The sequence below is a fragment of the Rhinolophus ferrumequinum genome, chromosome 5 (assembly GCF_004115265.2).
Source record: "Rhinolophus ferrumequinum isolate MPI-CBG mRhiFer1 chromosome 5, mRhiFer1_v1.p, whole genome shotgun sequence".
NCBI lineage: Eukaryota > Metazoa > Chordata > Mammalia > Chiroptera > Rhinolophidae > Rhinolophus > Rhinolophus ferrumequinum.
In genome coordinates this window covers 52207550-52232900 of record NC_046288.1, presented here as the reverse complement: position 1 = coordinate 52232900, position 25351 = coordinate 52207550, and the positions used below count along the sequence as shown (strand labels likewise).

General features: G+C 39.2%; 1 protein-coding gene across 2 annotated transcripts in view; it reads left to right on the top strand.

Annotated features, from left to right (window-relative positions):
* The window catches only part of PPP3CA (protein phosphatase 3 catalytic subunit alpha), a 294361-nt gene extending 287059 nt beyond the window's left edge, over positions 1-7302 (top strand). Inside the window, exons 13-14 of one of the 2 annotated variants that reach the window (XM_033105697.1) lie at positions 1469-1498; positions 4609-7302. In XM_033105697.1, coding sequence (XP_032961588.1) covers positions 1469-1498; positions 4609-4805 — 227 coding nt within the window. In that variant the 3' untranslated portion in view covers positions 4806-7302. The remainder of the gene's footprint in view (positions 1-1468; positions 1499-4608) is intronic. The other variant, XM_033105698.1, reaches the window with a different exon arrangement.
* The last annotated feature ends 18049 nt before the right edge of the window (positions 7303-25351 follow it).

Genomic DNA, 25351 nt, shown 5'->3' with positions numbered 1-25351 from the left:
CGGTTCCATATATTTGCTTTACTTTTAAATTTAAGTTATTTAAGTTATTACAATTCTTTGTTTTGTTTCCACATTTTCACTGGTGTTTTAACGTAGGTTTATTCAGTTTCCTTTTCTGTTACTTTATTTAAAATCCATAGTTTGTGTTATTCTGTGTTGAACTCACACACATGCACACACACCTAACAGACATAAGTTGGAACCTTATTAGTCCTGAGAATTTGAAAACAGTGTATGTTTTAAACCGCATACATTAATACAATTTCAAAATCCATGGTCTGATGCCCCTCCTTGTCAAAATGGAGAAAGTAGTTAAAGCTTTACTATTTCTTCTCCATGGTGGAAATCATCACACTTTCTTATCATGAGGAATTTAGCATGTACTGTAAGTAAGTTGTAGTGCACATTTGGCAGTTGTCCTAGATTTATAACCTTAAATTATAAGAAATATGCAAATTAAAGTCAAGGGGTAGGATTTTAATAGTAAACATTTTGGAGTTACAGAGAAGTTTCACATTTTTTCACTTAACTAGGGAAATATCAACTAGCCTTAATAACATAGCAAGACTCATATACCTGTACAGTGGAAATATAAACTCTAACCTTATTATAAAAATTGCTGATAAAGCAATGGGCTTTTAAAGTTTTGCCTCTGAAATATGCTAATGTTTCAGTACTTAAGCAGATTTTTCTTTAAAATGCTGATAGAATTATTGCGGCTATTGGCATGTTACCACTTGATTGTAACATTTCAATAATTTTTGTTCCCAAAAATGATATTCCAATAAGAAAAACTGATTTTAAATTGGATTACTTGGCAAAAGAAGTCCAGACTAGATCATTCCCTTTGTTTTCTCTTTCTTCCTCACCACTCTAATCATGCTCAGCATTTGTCTTTAAAGAATCACTTGCATTATTGACTCAGACACATTTTATTCTTCCTCTAAATTTACACCTTCTGCTTTTCCATTGCAGTAGGAAATCGGACTATTTAGTATTAAATAGTGTGAATTACCCCACTGACTCTATGACATTGCTTCAAGTTCTGCCATTTGTCTGGCATTTTAAAACTGTAAATCACCAAGCACAGTAGTGGGTTTATTGAAATTTGTGTGAATCAAATGCACACTTTAGATTGACCTCGTCCCTCATCCCCTCATCGATTCAATCTAAGTAAAAGAAAACTTTCCTGAATGTTTCTCTAAAGGGTTAATCATTTTGTCACTTAAGTAAGCAAAAACCAAAGCAGTTCACTCAGAGAGCTGTATTCATCTCATAAATTAAACTTATCATTTTGTTGTGTTTCTCTTTCTTTTTGGCATTTCTGTTTTGTTATCTGTGCCAGAATCCAGCACTTACAGGAACATGAATTCTCTTAGCTCCCTTGGTCGTCACTAATTTGTTCTTAGAGTTAAAAATCCTCTGCTCATTTTTCTCATTCATTTTGCACCCCCTTTCTTCTCTTCAGCTACTGTTGAGGCTATTGAGGCTGATGAAGGTAAATTGGCCAGTCCCCTTTCTGTTGTACCTGCAACAGACAAGGGCTCTGCTGGGTGTATTCATTTTCTTTTTGCTGTAGCTTGTACAGAGTGTGTGGGTGTTGGGCTAACAGTTGTGGCTCAGTATTAACCAAAATGTTCTTGCTTTAAAGGGGAAAATGTCCTTTTATGGTTTGTTTGTTTTTTGTTTTTGTTTTTTTCCCTTAAAGCTATGTTTGACTTTGTATACAATGAACCTAGGATAGTCACAGAAAACAAAAGGATTATATATCTTGACCAATGTGGGGTGGGGGTTATGGCAGCTGTTTTGACAAACAACGCATAAAACAATATTCTTTGAGCTGAACCATGTCCCTCCCTCAAATCACTTCAGTCAGCACTGAAAAGGAGAGAATAAAAATAGCTTTATGAATTCTAGTCTTCAGACGTTTCTAGCAAGAAAAAAGATGTCCATTGGAATAGTGCTTTGTTGTAGTTCAACATAATTTATGTTTCTAAAAAATATTCCAACATGAGACAGCTGTGTAGGAGATAAACAGTTCTGCTACTCTTATCAAATTTTAACCTACTGGTATTTGTAGTACAGTGGGCACCAGCAAAGTGGCTGTGGAAGTGGCCGGTGACAAGAATAGTGACTATCGAGTAATCACTCAACTGATTGATGTTTGCTGAGTGTCTGCTTTGCGCCAGGCCCTGCGCTAGGTGCTGCAAGGGAAGTCACGACATGTCCATCACCAACTGTCCTGGCTCTGCTCAAGGAAAATAGAGTTGACCCTTTAGCAATTACTTTTTAATTGAGTGCTTTTTAAATATATAGTTACGAGAGAACTGCTTATCAACCTAGTTTTTAATGTTATACATACCATACCCTCTGGAAATTTGAAAAAGAATAATTTGAAGTTCCCCTTTAAAACAAAATTCTTCAGTTGTATTTTGTTCTTGCAAGATAACTTTTTATTTTTCCCAAAATTGTATGCATATGGTCCTTTGATACGATGTAAAAAGTGCCACCTTTAGACTCTTTAATTTGTATATGATTTGGATATGGTAGGGGAAATGATAGCCCTGTAAGAGAAAATACAACTGCTTCCTAAATAGCAGTGAGTAAACTGCTATTTATGTGGGAATTCTCTATTCCTCTTGGCAAATTCTAATCTGCAGTGTGCATTCTTGTTGACAGTTTGGCTGTTTTCTGTGGTTTCTGTGACTCTGTGTTGTGTTAAGTATCCGACCAATGTAAATTGCTAATACCCATTGTCTGACCAGCAACTACAGCAGAGCACATTCTTCTGTACCAGAGTAGACAAAAAGTGATTAGAAATGGAGCCCTGTTCCAAACATACTCATTGTCCTAACTAGATTTCGAATTTCTACACTCCTGTCTTATTGGCTTTTAAAACCTAGAGATTCCACTTTTATCGTTGAAATTAATAAAATCGCTTCTTAAATGATCATGATGATGAACTTTCTATATTTATTATTTATGATGAAATCATATTCATAGTAGTTTAGCAAAAGACTAGAGTCCCACTTTGTGCAATTGTTCTGTCCCTCCAAATAATTGAGTTAGTTTTCAGGGTGGGTACTCATAAGACAGCTCTATTACTTTGCAATTTATTACTAAATTAGAGAAGAATTAAGAAGCTTTGCTTTGGGCCTTGGTCTTTCCCCATTTCCCCATCTTCTTCCTCTCACAATTGACTAATCACCATGATGCTAACCTTTAAAATGCAGAGGGGGAACAAACTATTTCTCATCGTTTAACGGATTTAGAAGCAACTGTGTTATGTCTTTTAAGAATCTCATCTGTACTAATCACAGGCACTGCACATTTGCATAGGAGTGGCTGGCAAAGTTTCAGCTTGAAACTGCTTTCCTTTCTTTCCCAAATAAGGTGGGGGGAGGATAAAACGTACCATGAAGTGGTCCTTAATGAGCCATGGAGATGCAGCCCAATTCAGCATCGGTGATTGGCCCTTCAAAATCTGGCCTGCACTTCACAGGAAGTAAAGCAAACTGATGTCATTGGTTCCCCTATTTACATACTTTATTTTCAGCTTACTGGTTGGTGGACCCACTGAAGAAGTCATTAAGTTTCTTGCACAAATGCCTTATCTATCTCTGGAGCACACTTAAGGGTCACTGAAGAACAAAATCAAATTTCATTGCTCCCCCTTTGAGAATTCCATGGTTTCATTGAATAGGGCCAAAGCCAGTCCTATTTGTTTTTGTTGAAAGACGTCAAAGGCATTTTCACCATGTTATTCTTGAAGTATCACTAAGGTCTGCATTAATGTACCAAGAAAGAGCTTTTCCTTTGATTTAGGCAGGAATGGCTAGTAGATAAACATCAGTTTGGCCAGTTCGCTGCTGAAGGGCAGAAAAAGTTTTCTACTTAGTGATCTGATTTTGATTTTTCTGAGTTTCTCTTACCTTGTCACCCACTCCACATGCCTCCAAAGTTGTGTGGAGAAAGTGGGAGTTTATAACTTTATTTTTTTCATGCTATCATTGATTTCTTTGCCAAGAAAGTCTTTGTAGGATTCTGAGATGGCATGGAAATGCCCCAAATTAATTCCTTTGATCTCCTTTTAGCTTCTGCTCTAAGCTCTTTACCAGAATTTTAGGTATACCTGCCTCAGTGACTGTACTGAATTTGCCATGACTAGCAGAATGGAATGGTCAAAGGAGGGCTGTATTCCAGTCTGTCTAAGTCAGGGTGTTTGATGCAGGATTCCGGTAATGATGGGGCCAGTTGACACTGTGGTGGGTCCAGAGACCGGTACCTGGTAGCAGCTTTCCTCTTTAGATACCCGCTTTGGATGTCGTTGATCTAAACTTTCATGAAGACAAGAGAAATGTTTACATCTTAGTCACTTGAAGAGGACATTTTGGTTGGCAAGAGACATTGGCTATTTTCAAACCTTTTGGTTATCTTCCGGTATGGTAAGGAGTCTGTTGTGTTGTGTTCAGGTCCCGTCACTTGTTCTCTACTAAAGGATTCCCTCTCTCACTGCAAAATCTCTAACATCACCTGATGCAACAGCTGGGCCTTTTGTCTTCCTCTGGCTAACCCGATTTTTTCTTTTTTTAATGATTTTCTGTGTAGCTATCAAAGGATTTTCACCACAACATAAGATCACTAGCTTCGAGGAGGCCAAGGGCTTAGACCGAATTAACGAGAGGATGCCACCTCGCAGAGATGCCATGCCCTCTGACACCAACCGTAACTCCATCAACAAGGCTCTCGCCTCAGAGACTAACGGCACGGACAGCAATGGCAGTAATAGCAGCAATATTCAGTGACCACTTCTTGTTCACGCTTTCCTTTCTTTCCCTTTTTTTTTTTTTTGTTTTGTTGTTGTTGTTGTTGTTGTTTTTGGAGCTGCAGGGCATGGTGAGGATAGCTGCGAATCAGCAGTTGGATGTTCTTGCCTTTGAAGGTAGTTTATTTGCTGTGGGGGCCAGAAATTGGATTCAGTTTACACTATCATTAAAAAAAGAGGGAGAGACATTAAAAAAAAAAGCTATATTTTGGTGAGGGTAATGATTGCACACCTCTTTTGGGTATGCCTTTTAAAAAAGCTTATAGGAAAAAAATTAAAAAGAAAGCTAATGCTAGTATACACTGCAACGTTAGGGAATGAACATGTTTTCCTACTGCATTGGGAACTTCTAGATAGGTTAACGAAAGGTCTTTTATTATGTTACTGGACACGAAATCTTTGTCTAATTTCTTACTCTATTGTACGTTTACAGTTGCAGCACTAAAAATGGATGACATCAAACATTTTTAACAAAATGATGTACAAACTAAATAAGGACTATTTATTGATAATGTTTTGCTACTCTTGTCAGACAATGGCTATAAAATGAATTAGGCAGTCTTAAAAAAAAAACAGAAAAAGATAAAAAAAAAAAAAAAAAAGAATGTTGCAAATTTGTTAAAATGCCAAAAAGGACAGTTTAATTTTGTACAGATTATGCTTACCTCAGGTTTCTTTAGTGTGCTTGAATGCCCTTCTTTCAATATAACACTTATTAATTTAGCAATGAATATTATTCTGTTTCTTTTCTTTAAGTTTTAAAAAAACTGGAATAATTACATCTATCCTTTTTTGCTGTTTATATTTAGGGGTTTTGTTGATAAATCAAGTCTTGGTTGTGGCTTGCTGAATTAAATATTTATGAGTGGTGCATTTTTAAATACAGTGAACAAGACACCATATTAAGTACAGTGATAAAGCATCTATATTCTGTAAAAAAAAAAAATCTGCCTATGCATGTTTTTTAAGAAAAAAAAAAAAATGGCTGTATCGGCCTGTATGGGACTGTAATGCGCTTAGTGGTCTGACATATACTGGAAATGTATGTATACTGGCGTACTTTATATTCTCTAAAATGCTTAATGCCTTTGAAATTTTGTAATCAAAAAAGCTTTGAAAAAAACTAAAGGGGAGAGTATTCTTAAAAGTTTTTAACATAAGCTTGTCAGTGCACATATAGATGGTTAGCATGTTTTAGCAACCTTGTGAAATTTAAATAAGTTTGTAGTTACATGTGAAACTCTAAATGCATGGTAACTGTTAATGTCATAATGGGTTTAGTTATTTTGTTCTGTTCTGTCATGTGCCACAGATGCGTACTTTTTTCACTTTTTTCCCTTTGTATATCAGTTACGGGTTACAACTGGTTCATTCTGAAAACAACAACAAAAGTCCATTCATATTTTTTAACAATTGTATAAGTGCCCAAGTAATTCACTACAGCCTAAAGCCTTGCCTTTGTAATTTGACTTCTGAAATGTTGGCAATCAAAGCATGCACTTGTAACAATGACAAAGAAAAAGCATTTTATATTACTACTCAATAAAATGTGCATGAACTTAAAGAACTCTCATCCTTTCACTGAGTCTGCTGAAGGGATTTCTGTGCACAACCACCATTGCTGTCTTGTAGGTGCTGGGCCCACCACCGTGCTTCACAGATTTACTCTAACAGGCTTCTCTGAGGGCCTCGTGATCTCTGGTGTGGTGCCTACTTCTGCTGTAAGAAGCTTGGTGGCTTTGTGTCTCAAATCAGACAAGAGAAATATATTTAAAGAGCAAATGCCATCTTCTGGCTTCCTCGAGTGTGGGAGCCAGTTAAGAAACCGGAGCATTCCTTTTTATTGACAAAACAAAATTTGTTATCAGGTTGTTTCAGTTGTATTGGATGCCCTATCTGCTAAAGCAAAAAGAACTAAGCTACTAAGTGCATTTTCATCACAGAAGAGAGTTGCATTTGTATTGATAAAAAATTTGTATACCGGGGCTTCAGCTAATATCTAATCACCCAAAGATTTAAGATACACCAAATTTCGCTTTGTTTCTAACATTGTTCATTTTCAGTGAATTTTGTTTTATGTAATAAAGTATGCCTGTTATAATAAGAATATGGCAATTAGTGATAGTATACCAAAACAAAGGTGTTCTAGATATATATTCTCTGACAAAGACTATCCCAAATTTATTTTAATGAATCCAAACATTCTTCCCCCCTGTGGATATTTTTCCATCCAAAAAAAAACAAAAACAAGACATTCAAGGAAAAAATTTAGATGCAACTTACTAGAATGATGTGAAACAAATGGTAATTCTGGTACCAAGGTGTTTAATTTCTTTCTTATAATTGCAGAGAAAATGTCCTGACCAAAAAAAAAAACAAAACAAAAAACCTTTTTTTTTTTTTTTTGGATTCTTTTCTTTTACAAATTGTGCTGAGGCGATTATGGCATAGAAATAAACATTTGACATTAAAATAAGCAGTTGATGTGAGTATTGCTTGGTCTTTCTGGTCAGTAGTTAGGACAGTAATACTGTATAGTTTTGCATAATAATTCAGCCTATCAAATACATCAATGTGGAAATGAAGTTATTTCTCCAAAAAGGGTAACACTGCCAGACCATCCGTTATTAGGTCTATTTCCTTCGCTTTGGGAGAACCTGTTGAACTCTGGAGTTGCATATGCCAGTGAATCTTCGTCTATGCACACACACATACACACACACAACAGCCTCCTGTCCCCTGCCTTCCTTCACCCACCCCCAAAGTGACTTACTTCTCATGGGGTTCAAACTCAGTGCTTAGTTTTCATCTAGCTTTTCAAGGATTAAGAGCTAGATTTGACCAATCTTACCTCAGCAATTTTTCTTATCTCAAACATTCTCTACTTAAAGCCTTTTAAAATATTTTCTGAAGCAAAGAAAGAAATATAGTCAAAGACTGAACCTGTGTGACTAGAGCCAAGTGGGAGGGGGTGGAACACTTCTGTGCATGGATGTGGAGTGCCCTCTGGCGGAGCATCCAAGTGGAAACGTGGTGTCAGCCCAGAAAGCGTTATGGCGCTGCTGAAGCCCCAGGATGATCTTGACCTGAAACGTTTCTTTCCTTCCTCCCTCCACCACATACACAGGACATAATAACTTTTAGTACATGTCCATTTTTCTACCCCCAAACCGGGGCCACTGTGTGAAGTCGGCACCATGATTGGGACAGTGGGAATAGCCTTGTCTCATGCTTTTCCTTGACTACGTGCCCCACTCACTGGGTTCTTCCTGTCACACTCCGTTAAGAAGCAGGGACCTTCCAGCTTTCCCTGCCTGCATGCCTACACTTCTTCAAGACTGGAAACTCCTTGAATTGGATAAATTTGAGAATCCCCAAACTAAAGAGCCTTCCTTTTCCCCTGGGATGAGGCCTCCCACTTTATTCACTCCACAAACATTGATCCTCTGCTATAGTCCTGTCACTATTTTAGGTTCTTTTTTTCCCACACAAAAAATGCCTGGCAGTCTTGACAGCATATCGGTTTTCATTATGATGTTAAATGTCAGCATTCCATCAAATAGTGAGTGAGTCAGTGTCTAGCTTAACACTAAGTTGCTTTTTAATGCCATTTTTACTCTGCTTCATGGGTGTTTCTTTCCTGTGTATTTTAAGGTAATGCTAACCAGCGAAGCCTATGACGAGGCCCTTGCATGATAAATTCATTTTTTAAAAAAAATACATCCGTAGTAACAGGAGGCAAGAAGTAGTGAAAGAAATGTACCTATTTCTGGTGATCGCATCTTCACAACATGAACAAGTTGGAATGCCTGTTGGAGAACTGAGACCCACCAGAGGAGAGGGTCACTTTTAAGGGAAGACCAAAGAAACCTAACAGGTGAACAGAAAGAGACATGACAGCCACAGTATGGAGTTGGTTATTCCAAAAGACCTTGCTTAAATCAGAAGATGCCTACTTATCTTAAAGTAGAAGTTGCTAATGAATGAGCAGTTTAACCAGAGCCCGTTTAACTTCAGGAGGATGCCTCCTGGGTGCCTCCCCTTCTCTGGGTGTAAGACCAAGGCCACCTAGACTCAGGGCCACCAGCACCTTCTGAGTGATCCTGCATGGAAGGGGCTCTCTTCAAAGAGAACAACAACGTGACTTTTAAATGAGTCAGTCTTTTGGGCGCATAGAACTTTGATTTGCAAACTGTTCCCTAGGACCCCATGTTTACAGAAAAGGCTGAGCTTTCTGCATTAACTGAAGCAGGCTTTTTATCTATTTTGCACATTGAGCTTCTATATAACTTACCAGCTGAGAAGTCTCCATTAATTAGATTCACACAGCTCGAAACAGATGATTATAGGATATTACATAGCTGAGAACAAAGTTGACTTAAACTCTAGTCCTATGGCATTCTTGTCAAGTTATACTTTGAAAGGATCTTATACCAAGTGCTGGGGATATCTAGGTGTCTTCCCAACAACTCCACATTGTCTACAGGACTAACCAACATCTTCAAGATGGCACGTAAGGCCATTCATAATCCGAATCTCACTGGTCTCATCTACCTCCACTTTCCCCCACTGGACCCCAAGCTTCAGCCAGGCCAGACATAGAACAATGCTCAGCAAACACCAGGTTTCCTTAGTCCTTTGTGTCATACGTCTTCTATGTGGAATGACCTTTCCTTTGCAGCTGTCAAATTTGCCTTAAATACTCAGACAAGGTGTTTCCTCCTCTCTTAAGTCTGTAGTATCCTGTAATAACCTCTGTTTTAGCACTTAATCCACTGTGTGTAACTGTTCATTGTTTTTGTCCGGCACTTCAGTGAGAATCGTTGCTTTGTTTTCTCAGATGTAACACTGCCTGGCATAATGTTTCTTGGAAGAAGGGCAGGTAGGGAAAGAGAAGGAAATGTTTTTCAGCATGGTCTCGTGATATGGGTTACCCCAGAGTCCAAGCCTTTATTGAAGAACAGCTGCAACACTTAACCCAATTCAGTATTTCCCACTTTTCTCATGACTATCTCCTAGGGCCTAAAGGTCTGGAGTGGAACCTACACTTTAATAAGCATCCACCAAAATTCCTATGATCAGACTAGTTTGAGAAACCATGTCTTAGTTTATTTCTATAGCAGATTTAAAATTCAGTCCTATATTTCCAATTCAACAGAATTTAACATGGACAAAAATATTTTGCTGCTTACCACGGCTGCTGCACGGAATCACATAATTTAATGTTGGTTTACAGTTGCTTAATGAATATGAATTTAGATGAAAATATAAGAATTATTTGTGTGAATCTTAACATTCACTAGTAGATACGTTATGGGGAAGAGGCGATGGCCTTTTTGAGTTTATAAGACTTCACTTGGAAAAGAAGATTAAGGTGGTAAAATATCTGGACACTCCTCAGTGAAGAATCAATGAGAAAACTTTGTGTCTTGGAAGAAAACGAAATGCTTTCCTATTGAAATCATTGCCTCTTTTACATCACTTCTCCCACTGTAACAACCTCAGCCACGTCACCACAAACTTGTCATAATTTGTTCACAAATGCTTTTTGAATGTATATTCAATAGCTTATCTTAAAGAATCTCATAATGTACCAGAAGTTTTACCGTGAGAAAGTCATTCCTTTGGGTTCAATAGCACTTTCTCCAAAAGTCTTTTATTCAAAGATACACATTAGAGAAGGCAACTGCAAGCCATTGTCAGTTGCTAACATCTTCGTGAGAATTAACATAATCACAATTCTGACAGGGCTGGTAAAGGCTAGTGAAGACTGGTGTGTTTAGGGAGAAGGGAAAGCCACAGCTAGAGCCTGGAACTGCTTTTTCGAGCAGGCTGGAGCTCTGGCACTCAGAGGAAACGACTCCTATCTGATCACGGGGAGCATGTATTATGGAGCTCTCTGTGCCAGGCACATGCCAGCAGACAGGAAAATACAATGGAACTCACAACACAATCTTTCCTCGCAATGGCAGTGAAAATAAATTCATGTTTTGTGCTATCCTTGCTCACTTCTCTGTAACATACTCTCTCTTCCAGTCTGGAGCCAGAACTGGGCTGGAATGTATAGCTCTGCTACTGACCAGTTGTCCGTGTGACCTTGAGAAACTGGCTAAGCCTCTTTAAACTTCATTTTATTCTTAGTAAAACGAAGACAATAAGAGTAACTAATGTGTAAACATCATGGAGATTAAAAAGGACAGCACAAAAAAAGTACTTGTTATGGTACCTGGCACAAACTCAGCAGTCAATAAACCTTAGCTTTTGTTGTGGTATTCAACAGCAGCTCAGTCATACGAGCACCTACAATAAATATTCTGTACATGAAGGGGTGTGTGTGGGGGGAGAAGGGCGGGGATGATATGTATATTCCGAAAATCCTCCTAGAAGAAGCGGTATGGGATTGGAAGCTGTATAGGAGGATGGGTTGGTAGGAGAAGGAACTTGGGGAGGGGACGGGAAGGCACTCCAGCCTGGGAGAAAAAGTAAGAGCCAAAAGAAGAAACAGAAAAAGAGTGATGTGGATCACTGCGGTTAAAGCCTAACAGGTTGCAAAAGGAGAATGATAGGTGAGAGTGGAGCCAAATCAGCTATTTGTATCAGGGGTATCTTGGCTGCGTGTAACCAAATACATGAGTAAGTGCTCAAACCATAGGGACATGTATAGTTACTTGACAAGCGCCTCTGGGACTGTGTGGTCCCAGGATTAGTTTAATGGTTCAACATTATCATCAAGGACCTAGGCCCTTTCCAGGTTCCTTCTCCCACTGTTCTTCTGTTTGCTTCTGTTTTAATGGTTGCAAAGGACTGTCCCAGCTCCTCACATCACTTTCTTACACAGAGCTGTCTGACTACTGGAAAACACCACCACCAAAATAACCTATAAATCAAAGCTGCATTGACTGCCTATTGTAGTCATGCAACCAATACCTTGGCAGGGTCATAATAAATCTAAAAAGGGCAAAGCAAAAGCATAATATTTACAAGGGTTTTTTTTGTTCTGTTTTGTTTTGTTTTCTGTCTAAGGTGGATATTTCTATGCAGGAGCCTGAGGAGGATTGGGCAAGATTTGTGACATCATAGTTTAAGATTGGTAGAAACAGCACAGAGAGGGTTACTAAGTGAATTTTGAAGAGTTAGCAGTAAATATCTGGGTTAAAATGATAAACATTGTTTTGGTCTCTTAAGTTAGCTGAGATATATATGACAATTGAAAGCCAAAATTATAAGACTACAAGATGCTGATGCAAGAAATCATAGGAGACCTAAATACATGGAGGGACACGTTGAGTTTGTAAATTGGAAGACTCGCTATACAGCCATGCATCACTTAATGATGGGCTATACTCTGAGAAACGTGTTGTTTGGCAATTTTGTCCGTGTGCAAACATCAGCGAGTGCACTTACACAAACCTGGACAGTAGTCTACTTCCTATAGTCTATTCCTAGGCTATACCTGTACAGCGTGTTATCGTACTGAATACTATAGGCAAGTGTAAAACAATGATATTTGTGTATCTAAACATATCTAAACATAGGAAAGGTACAGTAAAAATACAGTATAAAAGATAAAAAATGGTACACCGGTATAGGCCACTTAGCATGAATGGAACTGACAGGACTGGAAGCTGCTCTGGGTGAGTCAGTGAGTGAGCGGTGAGTGAATGTGAAGGCTGAGGACATTGCTGTGCGTTATGGTAGACTTTACAAACACTGTCCCACAAGCCCTCCCCCTACAGGGTCAGAAAGAGAACATCACAGCTGTTAATGCTGCTCCATGAACAGGGACGTGGACTGGGTTGATTAGAAATATCAAGGAGAAACTGCCTGGGGAAGGTCTAGGTCACCATATAGCAACTATCAAGAAGGAGTGAAAGGGGGCCTGAGAATCAGTAGGAATAAGAAATCAAGATGGAGAGGGAAAGGAACACGGGATTGTCATGGCAATGTGCTTTTGGCTATTGCATGTTGGAGCAGTGGTCCGATTAAGGAACTCTGTGGTATTTGACAGAGAGAGGGTATAAAACTGAAGACTCAATATTTTGACTTTGGGAATTTGTTTTTGGTTGCATTGACCTTGTCTGACACAAAGGGCTCTCTCTGGCATTAAATTGATGGAAGAAATAAAACTTATCTATGGTTTACATGATTGCAACCAGAAAATATTTCCAAATTACAGGGACAGGCTGGCTCCACACTACCACAGAAATTTTTTGTCAAAATGGCATTTACACTTAATACTTGTTAAGGTGGCTCTTGTGGACCTGTGTCCTTGGGCAGGATCTTAGATCCTCAACAAAGAATTTACAGCAATGCACTCTGCAGACCATCAAGCTAGATCTGGGAGGGCTGTAATGCCCTCTAAATATGTAGCACTAGGTAGACAGACTCCTGAAACTGGTCAGCAGCTGACTGATTGGGGTGTAATCTGTGCACTCAAAATTGAGGCGCTGTGAGTGAGAGGGAATCTATTGCCAAGTCCCACAGATACTGCTGTCATCAGAGAAAAGAAAATTCCTCCTGAACCACGTTTCCTTCCATTTCTTACAGGAAATTCAACTCCATGACCATCTTACGGGACCACTGTCATATATGTGGTCCCTCACGGATTGAAACATCTTTATGTGGCACATGACTGTACTTATTATGCCAGTTCTTTTCAAATGAATCTATACATTTATGCAATCCCAATTAAAACAACCGCAGGAGTTTCTTGCAGATATAGACAAGTTGATTCTAAAATCTATGTGGAAAGGAGAAAGAGCTAGAATAGCCATAACATTTTTGGCAGTCAAAATTGGAGAAGGAATCATACTTAAAAATGAGTCCAACTTAAAAATCACTCAATCTACTGTAATCAAAATAGTATAGTATGGAGGAAAAGATAAAAATATAAACTTATGGAACAGAATAAATTCCATATACAGACCCATACAAATAGTCAACTGAGAAATGTGCAAAGACAATTCAATAGAGAAAGGATAATTTTTTCAACAAATAATGCTGGGGCAATTGGAGATACGTTGGCAAAGAAAAAATTCAACCTCACACCTTATACAAAAGTTAACTAATAATGGATCATAGACGTAAATTTAGAAATTTAAAACTCAAAGTATGAAATTTTTAGATAAAAGCATAGGAGAATATTTTTGAGACCTTGGGTTAGGCAGATTTCACATGTATGACACCAAAAGCACAAGCTATGTAACAAAATGATAAATTGAACTTCATTAAAATTACAATGTTTTTGCCTTGCAAAGGACATTGTGAAGAAAATGAAAGGACAAACAATAGTGTGAAAGAAAACCTGTTCACATCACATCTCTATCAAACAACTTATTGCAGAATATACATAGCTCTCTCCAGATACAACAGCAACAAACAAACCAATTAAAAATGAGCAAAAGATTTAAACAAACACATCAAATAAGACATACAGTTGGCAAATAAGCACATGAAAATGTGCTCAACATCATCAGTCACTAGGGAACTACAAAATAAAGCCCCAATGAGATACCACTATATAGCTATACAAATGGAGGGCGGGGCAGGGGGGGAGAGGGAGAGAGGGAGAGAAGGAGAGAGGGAGAGAGGGAGAGAGGGAGAGAGGGAGAGAGGGAGAGAGAGAGAGAGAGAGAGAGAGAGAGAGAGAAAGCAAAAGAGAACTGACAATATCAAGTGCTTGTTAGGCTGCAGAGCAACTGGAACTCTCAAACATTGCTGGTGGAAATCCAAAATAATACATCCACCCTGGATAATTACTTCTTATAAGGTGAAACATTTTCAGATAAAGTTATCATATTGCCCAGCAATTCCATTCCTAGGTATTTACCTTAAAGAAATGAACACTTAATGTTCACACAAAAATCTGTACACAAATGTTTATAGCAGGATCACTCATAATTGCCCAAAACTGGAAACGAACCAAATGTCCTTCAATCAGGCAAAGGGATAAATAAATTGTGGTACTACAAGCCAAGCCGATGGGATATTACTCAGCTATAAGAAGAAACAAACCATTTGAAATGGGCTGACGTGTGTCCTCCCCAAAAAGATATGTTGAATGGGATCTTATTTGGATATAAGTCATTGCAGTTATAATCAATTAAGATAAGGTCACACTAGAGTAAATGTGGAAACTTAATTCAATGTGACTGGTGACCTTATGAAAAGGCAAACATGTGAGGACAAAGAAAGGGAAAATACCATATGACGATGAAGACAGAGATTGGAGTTGGGCAACTACAAGCCAAGCACCACTAAAGATTGTCGGCAAGCCCCCAGAAGTTAGAGAGAAGCAAGGAAGGATTCCCCTAGAGGTTTCAGAGGGAGCGTGGACCTGGACACCTGATTTCAGAATTCTAGCCTCAAAAACTGTAAGACAATAAATTTCTTTTGTTTTCAGCCACCCAGTTTTTGGTACTTTGTTGCAGATGCTCTAGGAACCAATACACAACTGATACACACCATAGCATAATAAATCAAAATGCATTATACTAAATGGAGGAAGCATCAAGAATTGTGAAAGGTCTGAGGTCTTACTCTGCTTGCAAGTTGACAATTTAGCCTGCCACAGGTTTGTAGGTGCTGACAGAAGACAGGAGACTCCTGGATCAGAGACAAGGGACTTTATTACAGCACAGCATCCAGCATGAGCTTCACGTTGCAATCAGTTCCCCTAGCCCCCAACCCATGGGCACAATGCAGAGGCAGATCCAGGTTAAGAAAAATACAGTAGGTTTTTGTCACAGCTGAGGAGTTCCACCTTAGAAAAACCTCACCCTTATAAAGAACGCTCCAAGCAATCCTGTCCAAACTTTGCCTTGTAGGAATACCTAATTTTTACAATCCAGGTCAGGAAATAAATCTGCCCTCTGCCTCAGAGGGAGATGCTACTTCTATCACAGCAAACAGCTTTGAAACAATCATAGCAAAGAGTCTCGAAAAGGTAATCTGGAACACAGCTGTCACAAGACATGTAGAAACACAGTGGAGAATTGCCTCCCAACAGAAGGCAGTCTCAAAAGATTACATGCTGTATGATTCCATTTACAGGACATTTTGTAAAAGGTAAAGCTACTGTGACGGGTTCTCAGGGGTTAGGATTGGAGTTGGGTCAGGATGAGGGAATCTTTTGATGTGATGGAACCGTCCTTTGACCTAATTGCGGCGGTGCTTATATGAACCTATACATGTATTAAAACTCAAAGCTATACATCAAAACAAAAGCTAATTTTACTATATGTAAATTACAATATTTAAAAATTAACAAAAATGAAATGTTAATAAATTAAAAAATGCTTATTGCAAAAAGAGATCACTGGGTCTGAAAGAGTTACAACCAGTCCTTCTATTTGGAGTCCACTACTAGTTTCTGAAGTACTGCTTCCATTTAAGGGATCAGTGGTTAGAGGCAGCCTGGTATGAGCCGTTTACACAAGCCTAGGAAAGTTCATGTACACAAGTCCACAGGAAACACACACAATAAAGTCTTTGAGAATTAGAAGACAAACATTAGCTTTTTTAATGTCTGGTTCTGACATTTGCTCAATTTAAGAGGAGTGAGTCTTCAGGGGAAATCATTCTCCAATTGTGCCAACTTTCAATTACTTTCAAGCAACCAATTACATGATCTATTTCTTAGAAGATAAAGTTTTGACCTAACCTCCTTGGCTGAATGAGAACAGCAGATTTTTCTTGCCAGTATGAAGGTATTTTTCATTTTAGAAATAAAATGGAATACGATATTACACCTGACCTCTTTTCCCATCACAAACCAGGCCATCTGTGCTGAAACTCTTTCTCTCCCCCATTTATTTTCCAATATGCTTTTTTCTTTTTTAAAAAAAGATTTTACTGGGGAAGGGGAACAGGACTTTATTGGGGAACAGTGTATATTTCCAGGACTTTTATTGGGGAGCAGTGTGTTTTTCCCAGGACCCATCAGCTCCAAGTCAACTTGTCCTTTCAATCTTATTTGTGAAGGGTGCAGCTCAGCTCCAAGTCCAGTTGCCATTGTTCAATCTTAGTTGCAGGGGGCGCAGCCCACCATCACTTGCGGGAGTCCAACCGGCAACCCCGTTGCCCAGAGCGCACACTCTAACCAACTGAGCCACCCGTCCGCCCTGCAATATGCTTTTTCTCTGTCAAGAATACTACCACTTTAAACCCTCTTAGACCCTCTGCTAAAGCAGAGCTGATGCTTTGGGAAACTTGGTTAGAAGATGGTTAATTAATTTCATAACAAATGTTTTTGACCTATTACCAAGGATTTCTGCAAGGAGTAAATATTGTGTGTAAATTAAGCCACTTATGTCAATAGATACAGTAGCTTAAAAAGTGATGAAATATTGTTGTATTTAATTTAGCACATAAGTCTAACTTCTCATCTATGACTTGTTTTACAACCACAATGATTAAAGCAATTTCCTCAGCTTTGTTGGTTCTTAAAAGAATGAATAGAAAAAAATAATAACTATCCTACTGCACTTAGGAAGTCACCTGAAAACACTGGGTTAATTGCTCTTGATCCTAGATGCTTTCCCCCCCAAAAAAAATCTGACATTTTTATTTTCCTCTAGGTTCCCTGTTGAGGTCAGTTTCCTTGGGTTGCTTGCAATCCATCCTTCCCACAACTCTGCCACATCCAGTGCTTATAGATCATGCACACCCCAGACACATACTTCCTCTGTCATCTGTTTGCAGCCTTAAGCTGACATAATATTGTATTCTTTTGTTATTCCATTTGTTTGGTTCTTTGTAACCTTTATATGTTCATACCTATAGTTTTTATTAAGTATAGCACAACATTTTTGACTATAACAATTTCGGGCACAATTACAATCGCAAATAACTTAGAAAGCAGAATTCCTCACATGAAAAACTATGACTAGGCCTCATTGTAATTAAGGGAAATGTTTGGCACTTCAGTTATCTGAAGACACTCCAAGCAATCATGGAAATGTGACGCCAGGTCTAAGACTGCCTCTGATCTCACTGTTCTGAGCGAGAGACTGGAATGAGCAAATTTTAGCAGTAAAGCACGATACTTCCTTGGAAATTGAGATTAAAAGAGTAGTGAATTCCTAGCAAATTTTTAACAAAAATCTATAATCAGAAGCCACAGCTTCTTCTCTTAGATAAGTTGTATTTAACTGAACTTTGCAGGAACAAGTCATTGCCGTTTCCAAACACAGTTAATATAGAGCATTTGTTCTGGCTCTTCAAAATTGACCAATGTCTTCACAGTTCCATCCAATTTAATACAACCTTTTGGCCATCACTCTCAAAGTGTTCCAACATCTTTGCTCGCCCCTACCTTTCTTTATCTTTCACCAGAGGCCTTCTTGTTGCCTTCTCATGGTTTCTTAGTGTCATTCCCTCAAAGTGTCTTCCTCCAATTAGCCCAATATCTTTACAAAATGATTTTTAAAAATATTAGCCAAGGCCGGCCCGGTGGCTCAGGCGGTTGGAGCTCCATGCTCCTAACTCCGAAGGCTGCCGGTTCGATTCGCACATGGGCCAGTGGGCTCTCAACCACAAGGTTGCCGGTTCGACTCCCACAAGGGATGGTGGGCTGCGCCCCTGCGACTAGAAATGGCAACTGGACCTGGAGCTGAGCTGCGTCCTCCACAACTAAGACTGAAAGGACAACAACTTGAAGCTGAACGGCACCCTCCACAACTAAGATTGAAAGGACAACAACTTGACTTGGAAAAAAGGCCTGGAAGCAGACACTGTTCCCCAATAAAGTCCTGTTCCCCTTCCCCAATAAAAAAAAAAAAATCTAAAAAAGTTAAAAAATAAACAAATAAAAAATATTAGCCAAAAGAACAATCCAAGATGGTGGAGTAGATAAACACTATGTTCCCCTCAGACCACGAACACATCAAAATTACAACTAAATTACCAACAAACAACTAGGTGAACCATCTGAAATCTAGCCAAACAGAAGTTTTATAAAAAAGGGTATGAAAAAGAAGCCCCATTGAAACTGGTAGGAGTGGAGACATGAAACGGGCTGGCCCAAAACCTCTGTGTGGCTAATGAAAGTTGGAAGGGATATCTTGACCACAGATGTTCCCCACAGAGAAGCAAGGGACCCCAGCTCCAACCAGGCACTCCAGCCCAGAGTACTGCTGCCAGAAAAGGAGGTTCCACAACATCTGGCTATGAAAAACATTGGAGATTTCAACTGTCTGGGTGAGATGGAAGGCTATGGGAAACGCAGACATCTTCTTAAATGTCCCATACAGACTCACTTGCAAGCATTCATGCTGGGGTCCAGTGGAGGGACAGTAACTCAGGGAGTGTTGGAGACATATGGCAGGCAGACTGAGGTGGAAGATAATCGCCATTTTCCCTACGTAAGTTTCTTCTTCCAAGCAGCCATCTTTCCTGTGTTGAGCCATTCCTCACTCTCATAGCCAAATCTGAATCTGAATTGGTCTGCTGAGCGCCTCTTGATCTACCCTGTTGACTCACTGAGATCTCGCCATACCCAACACAATGTTTTAAAGATAGCTGAACCTTAGATTAGATGGCAACTGGCAGCAGGCCTCAATGTGTCCTGGCTTTTTGTGGAGGTACTCCAGACCCAGTATGGTGGCAGCCATCCTTGGTTCACAGTGTGGCCTCTCCCACCCACCTCCAGGACCAGTACAGGCAGTGACGAGCCAGAGATTGCTTTGTAGTTCCTACTAGGTCACTCTCTGGCCCATCATAGGCAGTGGCTGACCTGGGCCTGCACCAGAGCCTCTCCGAAGAGACCACAGAACCAGCATACTTGGAGGTTGGCTACAGACCACAGCAGAACACCACCCATTAGCCACACAAGCAGCACACCTAAAGGGCAGTCTCAACAGGCACCAGGGCACACAGGGGCAAATCCCACTCTGTGTAGTAAATGCCTCTGCACAGCAGCCCATAAGCTCTGAACATGGCCAAACCCCACAGCCAAGCAGCCGGAGATTCAATCCCACCCACTGATGTGCCAATAGCAATCAAGGCTCAAATATAACAGGAGGGCACACACAACCAACACAAGAGACACTCCTGAGACACAAGAGAAAGACAGATGCAATGTGATTTCACTTATATGTGGAATCTAAAGAATACATAAACAAATGAAACAGAAACATACTCATAGATGTAGAGAACATTTTTATGGTTGCCACTGGGAGGGGCGTTGAGGGAGTGGGTGCAAAATGGGAAGGGATTAAGAAGTGAAAATTGGTTGTTACAAAGTAGTCATGGGGATGTAGGGTATAGCACAGGGACTACAGTCAATAATATTGTAATAACTATGTATGGCATAAGATGGGTGCTAAATTTATCGAGGTGATAGATGAGAAGGTGGTTGGGGGACAGGGTGAAAAAGGTGAACGGAGCATCCCAAGCAGGTGACCAGGGAAAGTGTGCCAGGGCCCCACAGGTCACCTACTAGATAAGGCCACCAGGCCAAGACTGGGAGACATAACAGATCTACCTAATATATAGAAACAGAGAGAGCCAAAATGTGGAAACAGAGAAATACACCCAATGAAAGAACAGGAGAAAACTCCAGAAACAGAGCCAAATAAAATGGAGGCAAGCAACCTACCAGACACAGAGTTCAAAACAATGGTTATAAGTATACTCAAGTAACTTAGTGAGAACTTTAACAAAGAGGTAGCAAGCATAAAAAAAGCACATAGAAGCTATAAAAAACAACGAGTCGTAAGTGAAGAATACAATAATTAAAGTGAATAATGCACTAGAAGGAATGACCAGCAGACTACATGAAACAGAGGATTGAATCAGCTATTTGAAAGACAAGGTAGCAGAAAACACCCAATCAGAACAGCAAAAAGAAAAAAAGAATCCAAAAAAAACAAAGATCGTTTAAGAGAACACCTATTTGAAGAAACAATGACTGAAAACTTTCTTAACCTGAAAAAGGAAAAAGACATACAAGTCCAGGAAGCACAGAGAGTCCCAAAGAAGATGAACCCAAACAGGCCCACACTAAGACACATTATAATTAAAATGGCAAAAGTTAAAGACAAAGAGAGAATCCTAAAAGCAGAAAACAAAAACAGAAACAAACACACACACAAAACAAACAAACAAATAAACAAAAAATGGCAACTACTAATTTATAAGAGAGCCCCCATTGTCAGCTGATTTCTCACCAGAAACTTTGCAGGCCAGAATGGAGTGGCACAAAATATTCAACATGATGAAAAGCAAGACCTACAATGAAGATTAGTCTTCTATCAGCAAATCTATCACTTAGAATTGAAGGACAGATAAAGAGCTTCCCAGATAAGAAACAGCTAAAGGAGTTCATCACCACCAAACCAGTATTATAAGAAATGTTAAAGGGACTTCCTTAAGAGAAAAAAAAAAAAGATAAAAAATATGAATAATGGGGCAGATGGGTGGCTCAGTTGGTTAGAGCGTGAGCTCTGAACGACAGGGCTGCCGGTTCGATTCCCACATGGGCCAGCGAGCTGCACCCTCCGCAACTAGAATGAAGTCAATGAGCTGCCGCTCAGCTCCCGAGTAGCCAGATGGCTCAGCTGGTTGGAGCGCGGGTTCTCAATCACAAGGTTGCTGGTTGGACTCCTCAACTCCCACAAGGGATGGTGGGCTGCACCCCCTGCAACTAACAATGGCAACTGGACTTGGAGCTGAGCTGCACCCTCCACAACTAAGATTGAAAGGACAACAACTTGACTTGGAAAAGTCCTGGAAGTACACACCATTCCCCAATAAAGTCCCGTTTCCCTTCCCCAATTAAAAAAATATATATATGAATAATAAAATGGAAATAACTACATATCTATCAACAATTACTTTCAATGTAAATGGATTAAACACTCTGATAAAAAAACATAGGGTGGTTAAATGGATAAGAAAACAATTGTCACCCCAATAAACTGTAATTAAAAAAACAAAAAAAAAGAAAACAAAACCTTTATATATGCTGCCTCAAGAGACTCACCTCAGATTGAAAGACACACAGACAAATAAAAGGATGGAAAAAGTTATTTCATGAAAATGGAAATGGAAAAAAAAAAACGTGGGGTAGCAATGCTTATATCAGACAAAATAGACTTTAAAATAAAGACTATAACAAGAGACATAAAAGGACCTAGTAATCCCATTTCTGGGGATTTATCCAAAGAAACCCAAAATACTCCTTCAAGGATGCTCATCCATGTGTTCATTGCAATATTGTTTACAATGGCCAAGATGTGGAGGCAGCCTGGGTGTCCATAGATAGATGTATGGGAAAACAAGGTGGTACATGTATACAATGGGATATTGCTCAGCCAGGGAAGGGAATGGGTTCTTGCCATCTGCGGCAGCATGGATGGACCTGGAGGGTATTGTGCTGAGGACAGTATTTCAGACAGAGAAAGACAGATGCAATGTGATTTCATTTATATGTAGAATCTAAAGAATAAATAAACAAATGAAACAAACATACTCATAGATGTAGAGAACATTTTTATGGTTGCCACTGGGAGGGGGGTTGAGGGAGTGGGTGAAAAATGGGAAGGTATTAAGAAGTGCAAATTGGTTGTTACAAAGTAGTCATGGGAATGTAAGGTACAGCACAGGGACTATAGTCAATAATATTGTAATAACTATGTATGGCATAAGATGGGTGCTAAATTTATCAGGGTGATAGATGAGAAGGTGGTTGGGGGACAGGGTAAAAAAGGTGAACGGATTAAGTACATATTACTAGTTACAAAATGGTCATGGGGATGTAAAGTAAAGCACAGGGAATATAGTCAATAATATGGTAATAACTATGTATAGTGCCAGGTGGGTACTAGACTAGTCAGGGGGATCAGTTTTTAAATTACACAAACATCTAACCACCATGCTGTACACCTGAAATTAATAAGAAATAATATTGAATGTTATTGTAATTGAAAAATTAAAAAGTGGCTTGAAGGTGAAGGAGAATAAGAAGTTCAAATCTCCAGGTATAAAAGAAATAAGTCATGAGGAAGTAATGTACAGGATGGGGAATATAGTCAATAATATTCTGATAACAAACGAGGTCTGACAATTAAGTTTGCAAAGTCATCCTACAAAAAGTGCTACATACCTCATTGCTGAATATCACTATGGTCAACTTCGAAGTACTCCCCTTGGGAAGCTTTGCACCTACACCATAGCCTACTCCACCCTTCAAAGCAATTTTGGAACTTTTTCTGGAATGGCCATCAGAGCTGTCGTCATATTACCCTTGATGTCCTGAATGTCATCAAAATGTCTTCCTTTCAATATTTCCTTTATCTTTGAGGAAAGAAAGAAGTCACTGGGGGCCAGATCTGGTGAGTAAGGAGGATGTTCCGATACAGTTATTTGTTTACTGGCTAAAACCTCCCTCACAGACAGTGCCTGTGAGCTGGTGCATTGTCGTGATACAAGAGCCATGAATTGTTGGTGAAAAGTTCATGTCGTTTTCATCTAAGTTTTTTTTGCAGCCTTTTCAGCACTTCCAAACAGCAAACTTCGTTAACTGTTTGTCCAGTTGGTACAAATTCATAGGGAATAATCCCTCTGATACCAGAAAAGGTTAGCAAACACCGTTGCAACACATTCGCGAATTTAATTGTCAAACCTCACAGTACCGTATCAAATGGTTGCTGGACTTATGGTGATCACTTCTTTAGGTATATAAATTTTCAACAACTATGGTATACACCAGAAACTGATATAATGTTGTACGTTAGATATTTTTTTAAATAAAAATCTTAAAAAAAAAAAGAATACACTGGGGAAAAAAATGCATTGCCCTTGCTCTTGTGGGCATTTAGTAAATCAAGTAAAGTTAAATCCAGTTGCTTTCAGTAAACCAGACATTGAATATATGAAAGGAGTGAATGCTGTTTTAGTTTGGATTTCCCAAAAGCAGAGCAGGCGACAGACTTAGGATGCTGGTAGTTTATCCCAGGAGGCAGGAGTAAGGGAACAGACAGGGTGCTACTGAAGGATTGCTAATGTAAGCCAGGCTGGCTTGATTCTACAAGGACCAGGGTGGGAAAGTGCAGAATGCCTCCAAGAACTGCCCCCTTGATAGCTGAGAGATGGGTCTATTTATCCACCCACTTCCACTGTTTGAGGGTTGCTCCCTGGGGGCATGGACTCTCCTAGCTTCTCACTCTGTTTGCAGGTGGGCTACAGGAGTTGCAGCTTTGTCTAAGAAGGAAATGAGGCAGAGCGCAGAAAGACATCTGCTTGCTTGGGGACTGACACTAAGGTGAGTCCCTGTGCAGAGGGAAACGCCCACGGCAGCCGCATTGAAACTGGACTGCAAGGCTGAAGAGACGTAACAGAAGCCTGAGGCATCAACTCCAAGAGGCATTCTAAGGCTGCTTTGCCTGATGCTGAACAAAAGCATCATGATTCAAGTCTCCAAAAGAGAAAAAAAAAATCAGTAGAATGTAAATCTGTTCAACTGATCTTATAAAATTGGTCTGGGGATGAAATCCAGCCTCAAAATCATTTCTCTCCATTAGTTATTTCCAACTTGGGAAATGTGTTGGCAACATCCAAATCAAATATTTTGGTCCTTATGGCTTTCTTTTCTTTCTGTCTTAGACCCATGGTCCTATGGCCTTATGTTGTTTGAAGAAAAATTGACACTAGGATAAAGGAAACACATAGGCATGAGGCTACAGATAGACACAAACAGATTGATCACATAGGCTTTGCCAAAGGAACAAGCAAGACTATTTTTATCTACAAGAATTATGCTCTCATTTGTATTTGAATACTGTGTTCTAACTCATCACCAAAGCAGTCTAATGCTGTTTTTTCCCTGAATAATAGTGATGGGTTTACTTTCATCATTCCACACTTTACCCTGGATGTTTTTTGGCCAGTAGCAAGTATTTATAGTCCATGCTCTGGGACTAAGTTCACAGATATTTGATATATTATTCTTTGTAAGTGCTGGTATGATTAAAATATTTCACAATAATGTTTACAACTTCACAAAATGTTAAAAAATGTGTAAATTAAGATGAAGGCTATTGTTTATTATTTTTGCACCATTTCTGTAAGTCTAACATATATTTTTCAAGATGAAATTTTAGAAAACATTACGGCCATACATAGCTACATAAGAAATACATGATTGATGAAATAGGGTAGAAAGTGTAAATACATGGGATAAAAAGTCAAATCAAGAAATATCACTGCCCAAAAGAGATAAGCACGTTCTGTTATATAACCTTCTAAATTTTGTATGACCCATAAAGAAGAAATCAATCAATCAATCAATCAATTGGAACAGACACAGAGCTAACACAGATATTAGAATTAGGAGGCAAGACCATTAAAAGAATTACTAGACTGTATTCCAAACTAAGCAAGGTCAGTACCTGCACATCCCTGAGAATGAGTGTCTTCTTAAATTTTGTGCCCTAGATACATCTCATGCCTCACCCTAGTGCTAATCCTGATTCCAGATGTTAAAAAATTAAGTTGAGACATAGAAGATATAAAAAAACTCAAATC